The sequence below is a fragment of the Microtus ochrogaster genome, chromosome 2 (genome assembly GCF_000317375.1).
Source record: "Microtus ochrogaster isolate Prairie Vole_2 chromosome 2, MicOch1.0, whole genome shotgun sequence".
In the NCBI taxonomy this organism is placed as follows: Eukaryota; Metazoa; Chordata; class Mammalia; order Rodentia; family Cricetidae; genus Microtus; species Microtus ochrogaster.
In genome coordinates, this window is record NC_022010.1 from 12,877,083 (window position 1) to 12,885,816 (window position 8,734).

The following is an 8,734-nucleotide window of genomic DNA, read 5'->3' on the forward strand; positions in this document are numbered from 1 at the left end:
TAATAATAAGAAAACAATAACTATAAGAGGCCATCCTGTAAGCAATAGAGAAGGCAGAGGAACTCCAGACTATAAAGAGTCCATTGGCTGAATCACCTTATTAACAGCTCTTAGATCTGTTACCATTCTCCATTTTCCAGATTTCTTTTTAACAACAAATACAGTATAATTCCAAGGGCTGGTTGGTTCTTCAATATGTTGAGCATCTAGTTGCTCCTGTGCCAACTGTTCTAAAGCCTGCAGTTTCTCTGTTGTTAAAGGCCATTGCTTAACCCATACAGGTTTGTCTGTCAACCATTTTAAAGGGTAGGGCTGTTGGTACCTTTGAAATATCAGCAGCTGTCGTGCCCTGTTCTTGTACAACCTGAATGATCAGTGACTGTTCTTTATAAAACCTTCTAATATTTTCCCAGAAACATACATTAATTTATGGCTTTTTTCTAAGATTGGGAGAATGTTAATCTGAATATTCATTGCTGTAACAAATCATGGCCCCACAAATTCGTTGCTGTATTAGCTACATATGGTTTCGATATTCTTCTCTGACCCTCTGGCCCCATACATTTGACCCATCTCGTGCTCTGCTTTACCTTAGATAAAGTTCCAATCCCTAAAATCTGAACATTTACATCCTGAAGAGGTCAATTTGGATGCCAAGATTCTGATGAAATTATTGTTACACCCATACCTTTGTTTACCAGACCGCCAATGACATCATTTATTTGTATTTTTAATTTTGGTCTTTGTTCATTTATCTGACTTTGCCAAGATCCTCACTTTATGATTTCTCCTGATTTTTTTGTTCTCTCTTCTATAACTGTTCTGTTATCCACAGCAGTATGGTTTCTTACAATAGGCGTTAGGTTCTTTAATTGCTCTGGAAAGGAGTTTCCTCTACAATGGCAGGAAATGGCATAGAGGCCTGCAAGAGGCCCCTCATGGAGTTTCCCAATGGCAAAGGACAAACGAGAATATTCTTTCTTGACCTACAATTCAATAGTCCAAAACCTTTGCCGTACCTTCAGCATAATCCAGAAGGGAGGGGCCTTCTGAGTGGTTTACTCTTAGAAAAAAAACATTGTTTCTAGGAATGCCCTGTCTACAATCCCTCTTAAGGTGACCTTATTTGCCACAATTATAACTTTTGACATTTTGATGTTTCCTCAACCCTCTGGAAATCGCCTCTCCTATCCATGCATCATCATGTTCATGAGATTCAATATTAATTGTATCTCAAATCCATTCCTCCAAAGGTGTTGACCGTGCCTTTACTCGCCTAATTATCCTTTTGCATAGAGAATTGCCATTTTCAAAAGTCAGAGACTCTTAATCCCAGCACTCGGGAGGCAGAGGCAGGCGGATCTCTGTGAGTTCGAGACCAGCCTGGTCTACAAGAGCTAGTTCCAGGACAGGCTCCAAAGCCACATCGAAACCCTGTCTCGAAAAACAAAAAAAAAAAAAAAAAAAAAAAGTCAGAGACTCAACTCTTATTTGTCTAGCTTCTGAATTTGGTATCATCCTATTTACTGCTGAAGTCGATCTTTATAAGAAATCTGCAAAGGCTTCCTTTGGGCTCTGTATAACTTTAGTAAATGACTCAATTTTCTTTCCTATTTCTCCACTTCTGTCCCGAGCATTCAAAGCTGCTGCATGGCATAAATCTAGGGTGTGGTCATCAGATACAGCTTGCCTTTTTATAGAAGTATGTTCCCTTTCTCCAAGAATTTGATCTTGGGAGATTCCCCTACCTCTAGCTTTACTCCGTTGTTCAAAAGTCATAGCCTCTTCTCTGAAACAGTTACTTCATTGTAATTGTGGACCAGGCTCTGAAACAGCTTTAACTAAATCTATCCATTCTATAGGGACAATTCTATTACAAACTGACCACAAGTTTAGCATTTGCATCACAAAAGGTGTATGCACGCCATATGAGACTGTTGCTTCCTTGAATCTCCTTAAATCTAACACTGGCACAGGAGCCTCTGCCATTTGGCAGTTCCTGTATGGTTACAGGATTTATTAAAGTTGGTTGTCTGAAAACCTTAAGCTGTTCCTCTCTAGTCTTATAATGCAATGCTGTAATTGGTTCTCCATTAAATTCCTCTGTCTGGATTTTAATATCTCTATGATCTGTTTTAATATATTTTTCTAAGTCCTGTATCACTCAGATTAACCAACTTTTTTAGTGATGAAACAAAAATGATAAAGCTGATAATGTTTACAATTGACGTTACATAAATCCCATCTAAATGAGATCGCCTCTCCATTTAACTGTTCCATTTTCAAACTGTCCAGCGTATTATCTTACAGAGACCTAATTCCCTCCATTATAATGGTGTTTCCCACTTTTTAATGTTGGGAAAACTTTCTCTTTTACCTAATTCCTCCCTTTAAGAATTCCCAGTTGTCTTACCAAATTTACCAAAGATGTTGATGAAGACATGAGGCTTATTGCTACTGAATAGAACAGTAAAGGCTTGACTGGATTTCAAGGCAGCTACCTAGTTTTGGCAGTAGAGCGAGAAAGGGTTCAGAGAGAGCCTGCAACCCCCAGGAGAGAGAGGGAGAGAGAGAAAGAGAGAGAGAGAGAGAGAGAGGTCTGAAAAACACACAGGGGATTCTGGGAAAAGCATGAGTGGCCGAGAGCTGCCTGAAGGAAGAACCAGTCAGTCTAGGGCCAGCGAGTCCTGTGGCGTTTAGAGCCCAGGTGCTCCTGGAGTTTGGGTGGCAACTGGAGACTGTTTTGGAGAGGCTACAACAGGAAAAGCCCAAACTTACTCAGAGACTTGGGGGAAAAAGAAAAGAAAGTCTAGCTGGGTAGGGCTGGAGCCCCATATGAAGCTCCAGCCTGTGCCAGTAGCTTCTTCACAAATTCATACCCCAAATGCTGGGTACCAAATGTAACATGAATAATAAAATGCCAGAGACATTTGAACCCAGAGATATTGGGTTCAACCTGAAGATCAGGAACGCAAAAGCAGCCAAGCCACTAGAGAGCTCTTAACTCTGAAATCTTCAGACTGAAAGAGAGCGAGCTCCTGTCTCATCCTGCCTTATAGTCCTCTCTAGTGCTGGGATTAAAGACGTGCACCACCACCACCACCACCACCACCACCACCACCACCACCACCACCACCAACTGGCCTTTATGGCAAACTAGTATGGCTGCTGGGATTAAAGGTGTGTGTCGCTGCTGCCTGGCCTGTATGGCTGGCTAGTGTGGCTGTTTTGCATTCTATTCTTCAGGCAAGCTTTATTTATTAAAATACAAATGAAATATTACTACAGTTTTATGCTATGGGTTTTGTTCCTTTGCTTTTTAAAAGTAGCCCAGGCTAGATCAAACTTACTACTGAGGCCTTGTCTTAAAAAAGAAAGAAAAAAAAAAGAATCCCTATTTTGTTCCTAAATTTGACCAACACACACACACACACACACACACACACACACACACACACACTGCCTCAATCTTTGCCTGGGTAAGGGAAGTGGCAGTGTAAGTCCAGACAGGGACTAGTGTACCCACAAGCCAAGGGATGTCAGTGCCAGTAGCAGCAGAATGAGGTAAGGTGGGGTCTTCCCTAAAGCTTCCAGAGGGTTATGACCCTGGGGACACCTTGGGCCTCTGGGCCTGAGATACTTCTGCTGTTTTCTGCTGTCCTATTAAGGCCATGTGACGGTAGTCCAGGGACCCTAGTGTACATATCCACGAACAGCTCCACAGGCCCCAGTGGAGAAGTGGCTTCTGTCCCTCCAGACACTCACTTGTCACCTTATCGGGACCCTCTTCTTTCTGAGATTCGGTCTCATCTTCCTCTGCTTCCTCTTCAGAGACCACAGGAATTTCTTCTTTATGGATCCAGGATGGGGAAGAAAAAACGAGACAGTTGCCAAACCTTTGCTTTAAGTGGAGCCAAAGGGTAGGGACACACCCCACAGGGATTCGGAAATGTCACTGCAAAACATCATGGTGCTGAGGCCAGCATGAAAAATTGTGCCGGTTGAGAAGAGGGTTGAGGACACGCCTTCGCCGGGATGAGAGCGGCTTGGTCCACCACACCATAGCATGTTCTGCAGCACTGGGCGCAGTCTGGAGAGTGTTCCAATGAACCCAGTGTGCCAGTGAGGCCTGCAAGCTCTGGGCTCGGGAGGTGGAAACAAGTTCAAGGCTAACTGCCCACTAATAGCAAGTTCAAGGCCAGTCTGGTCTCCACAATGCCCTGACTCAGAGATGCCCCAGGGGATGCTCTGAAGGGAGACCCAAACACTGTGGAGTCAAGGCAGGTGGCTGCAATAGCTACAGTAAGAGCAGACCCAGCAGGAGACAATCGCCTGCTGCAGGAGCTCCTGGAGACTGCAAGAAATTAGGGTCGTGGTGCAGGGTTTTTGCTTTCTAAACTATTGTATCTGGAAATCTGTGCTTTTATTTGTTTGCAATAAATGGGCCTCACCCAGAGGCCCGGGATAATGTGTTCAGGTTCAAAGTTCCACTTGGGGAAGAAAATAAAGGCCGGGATGGTTAGATTCTAGTGCGACTGAGGCAGGAGAGCTGAGAGTTTGAGGGTACCTTGAGCTGCACGGTGAATTCCAGGCCAGACTGGGCTATGAGCCCCTGTCTCGCATTGTAATAAATGATGAAGACAACGTAAATGAGAGCAGGGCACAGTGTATCCTGACGCTAGGTCCCTCCCGCTCTAATCTTCTCTCTCTCCCCTTCCTGCCTCTCACTGGCTGTGGAGTTCGGGTGATCCTGAGCTTTCCATGGTCCTCGGGTGATCCTACCTCAGCAGGGATTGCAGTCAGGCGGCACTTCGGCCTGCTGCTGCTTTTTAGAATAGGGGGCTAGGTATGGAAGGTGAGCTCCCCTGAGCCTCTGCAGACCCTGGCCTTGGGACCCTCCCGCTGGGAGGCATCTTACAGGACAAGAGATTCTGGGCAACACAGCGCCTTTGAGAGCGAGGATAGCAGCGCCTCCCTCTAATGCCCTCGGGCGCATAGTAGGGCTAAATGCCAGCAGGGTGCTGACTGTAGGCCGGCCTTTGCCCAGGCTCACCAATCTCCACCTCCACCTCCTCAGGCACCAGATCGCGGTAGAAGAACAGCGTGGAGGCGCAGTCCTCGTCGGTTGCGTGATTGAGGAAGTGAAGGATGAGGTCCTCCGCCTCACTGTCGTTGCGACTCAGCAGGTCCTCGAACAGTTTGGGGTTGGTGAGGCCAAAGGTCGTGTACACTCGGTCGCGCATCCACAGAACCCGCAAGTCGTCCATGGCGCAGACTTGAGCGGTGCAGGACACAGGGAGGTCAGAGCCGGGAGCCGGGCGGCGTCCGTGGTAACGGCGCCCCTAGCAACGGGCACCTGGGCGACAGCGTCGGCGCTGGCAGCACCAGCGTGAGGCTGAGGGCCCTCCATTCTGCAGGTAGGAAAACTGAAGTGCAGGAAAGTGAGGCGTGACCAGGGCACGGCTCTGAGGCGGAGCCAGGCGGGACTAGAAGCAGTGAGCTCTTGATGCAAACCTACACTTAGTTGGGAAAAGAGAATCTCAATGAGGAATTACCAACATCAGATGGGCCTATAGAACCTTTGCCTGCTTGCTGGTTGATGTAGAAGGGCCCAGCCAGTGCTGGACTGACCGCTGAGCAAGCCATGGGGAGCAAACCAGCATGCACTGCTCTCTTCCAAGGTCTTGCTTCAGTTCCTGCTGCGGCTTCTGCCCTTAATGATGGAGTATAACCTAGGATCAAATGAACCCTTTCTTCCCCCAACGTGGTTTTGGCTGGTGTTTATCACAGCAACAGAAGCGAACCAAGCAGGACAGGCAGGCGGGACCGGTCTCAGTGATTCGGCTCTGAGAGAACACCTGTGTGTTCCAGGTAGGCATGGGGAACACCAGTGGGGCCCTAGAAAGGGACTTGCTCTTCCTGGCATAGGGGGTTAGGGAACAGGATCACAAGAAAACAAGACACTGGCATCTCAAAAATATATTTTTATTTGTCACTAGCAAAAGGAAGTTCCATACTGACAGATTAGTCCTTCATGCGTCTGCAGGACGCAATCCTGACTGGCTCCCGTAGTTCCTGTGGATTTCGTGGTGTCCGAGCAGAGCCGGGCAAAAGCAGTCCCGGGGCGGAACAGACATCACTCCAAACTCCCGTATTAAAGCATCAGGACAGTTCTTAAGGTCTGCCTGGAGAGTACGGCACGCGAGCAACCCCAGATTAAAAACTTCAGAGGAGAAATAAATGGCTGAAGCTTTTTTGTGTGTTTTTATTTCCCAAATGGGTCAAACTCTAAATCACAGCTGATTCGCCAACCCCGTAGGTTATCAACGGATAGTCTATGGCCTATGCCAGAGCACTGGGCCCGAATGCCAGCACAGCTACTCCCAGTCAAGCCCAGCACTGCGTACCTGTAGTGCCAGCTGAGAGTCGAGGCAAGAGAGGTACAAGTCCAAGGCCTGCATAGGTGGCATTAAACATCTCGAAACATACAGATTCTAGAACTGAGGCCAGGAGAGGACTTGGAGGGAAACGGGATCTGTCCCAGGCCCCATGGTGGGAGAGTCCTAGTGCTCAAACCCCTTTGCCTGCTTCTACTTGGCCATATCCGGCCTCTCCACCAATGGAAGCCTACGTGACGCAGTGAGCACCTGAACAGATGGCATGGCTCTGCTGTGATAGGGAGGACGAACATCACACCACCCAGGCAGTTGCTTGCTTCCCTCTGTATGATGCTATCAATTGTATTTCCAGAGGGTTCACAAAAGGAGTAATTTGTTCATGTAATTACACTCCATGTAACTGGGACAGACCTCAGCTGAGAAGTCACTCTCTCACCCCAGTAAGAGATGCTAGTTACTTGAAAAGTGGCCCCATCACAACTGCCAAGAAGGACAGTGAACATGGCCAAAACTGCATCTCCTGTCCTTATCCCTGGAATCAGTTATCTCTGTGGGGACCAGAGACCCTGGGGGACCAGTAACGAAAGTGACATCGTGGGAGTGACAACAGATATGAGTAAGAGCAGGTTTAACACTGGGCAGCACCATCTCATCCCAGCCACAGTAGGCTTGGCATCACAGCCACCAGGAAGCTGGCACACAGGGCACAGATGCTGAAGTTCACTGCCCACTAGTGCAGACTCCGCTGCAGCTAAAGAGGAGTGACTTACAGTCCAGCTGCAGCACAGGCAGTTCACTGTCTCAGCAAGCAGGCCTCACAGAGTGGTGGGGCAGGGGGATGAACAGGACCTCTGCAGTAGCATGTGAGTCAAAATTTCAAGAGGGCAGAAACATGTTAGGTTCCCTTTTCTCTTTAGGATGCCATGTAGCCTGGACTGGCCTCAGGCTGACCACACAGCCAAGGGTAACCCCCTGCCTCCACCCTCTGAGTGCTAGGAACACGAGGTGATTCTGGGGATCTGGCAACCAAGCCACACCCCAGCCGCAGACTTCTTTTCTGAAATACTTAATCTAAAACCAGTTAATGTAAAATGTGAGAATGAACATAATTTATGAGCCTATGACAGGGATCAGGGCTCAGCAGTGCAGAGCCCACTTCGTGCAGAGCTAAGTGACACAGGAGCAGGTGATCTCTGCTTGAGACGATGAATGAACAGATTGGTGAGAATTAGTTTTCAACTGACCTCAAGAGTTTTTAGAAATTAAACTGTGGCCATCAGACCTTTATTTAGAATTACTGTGAAAGTAAAAAATTACACTGTCCCCCAGCAGAAGCAAGGTCTCTATGGCAAAATAGCTTCATTTGTTCTTTGCTACAAAAATACACACTACTTTCACCTGTCTTCTCTGTAGCCGCACCAGGATTTAAGGCTCTGGACAGTCATCTTTCCGAACATTCACCTGTCATGACTGGTCTGACAAAGGTAACCGGGCAGGGCTCTTGTAAGAACGAGCAGGAGAGCCATCTGCTGTGCTGTGTTGTCCCTTTCCCTCCTGTGACTCTAACGGCATCCAGGCAGAACACACACATTCTTGAGCCAGCAGGGTGCGGGAATCTGCTGATGACCCAGCAGAATGTCTGAAGAAAACTATGGTATCTGAAGTCTTCTCGTGATGGAACAACTCTTGTGTTTTTTTTAAAGTTGGAAGGGAATCAAGAATCTAAAAACAATTTTAGCTAGCCATTCAGCTGGCTTTTCTCCTCCAATCGTACACTTATTAAAAAAATATCTTTAATGTAATGTTGGCATAGCTCACATTTGCTCATAATAAAAACCAACGAAATTTCTGTGTCCGAAGTGGTGAGCTTTACAAAATCTTCAAGATGAGGAGAGGTGTATCTTACAGAATCATTGGCTGAGTCGTAAGGCAATCATCGAGGGTGGAATTTTCCTGTCAGAAATCTGACTTGAGGGAATTGTGTAACATGATCATTCTCCATAGCCCTGAGAGCGGACGGCTACAGCCATGTGATCATGCAATGTCGTCGTCATTACAGAACTTGGAGGAGAGCAGACTGAAGGAGAAAGGAACAAATTTGGTGCCTGCACCAACGTAGAATTTGTTCTGAAATTCAACCCTACAAAAAAAAAAAACAAATATGTATTAGAAACGCCATGCCTTCCCCACCATGGAGAACTGTGAGTGAAATGATGTTCCTACAGTTCTTTTAAGAAGAAGGTCCAGCCGGGCGATGGTGGCGCACGCCTTTAATCCCAGCACTCGGGAGGCAGAGGCAGGCGGATCTCTGTGAGTTCGAGACCAGCCTGGTCTAC

General features: G+C 47.1%; 2 protein-coding genes across 2 annotated transcripts in view; both read right to left on the reverse strand.

The window, feature by feature from the left end:
• Positions 1–5,282, reverse strand: part of Dnah10 (dynein axonemal heavy chain 10) — a 121,566-nt gene extending 116,284 nt beyond the window's left edge. The window contains exons 1-2 of the mRNA XM_005344367.2: positions 5,054–5,282; positions 3,766–3,849 (exon numbers count right to left, since the gene is read on the reverse strand). Coding sequence (XP_005344424.1) covers positions 3,766–3,849; positions 5,054–5,267 — 298 coding nt within the window. The 5' untranslated portion in view covers positions 5,268–5,282. The remainder of the gene's footprint in view (positions 1–3,765; positions 3,850–5,053) is intronic.
• A 2,366-nt stretch (positions 5,283–7,648) lies between these two features.
• Atp6v0a2 (ATPase H+ transporting V0 subunit a2) overlaps positions 7,649–8,734 on the reverse strand; it is a 28,164-nt gene continuing 27,078 nt past the window's right edge. Inside the window, exon 20 of the mRNA XM_005344368.3 lies at positions 7,649–8,538. Coding sequence (XP_005344425.1) covers positions 8,433–8,538 — 106 coding nt within the window. The 3' untranslated portion in view covers positions 7,649–8,432. The remainder of the gene's footprint in view (positions 8,539–8,734) is intronic.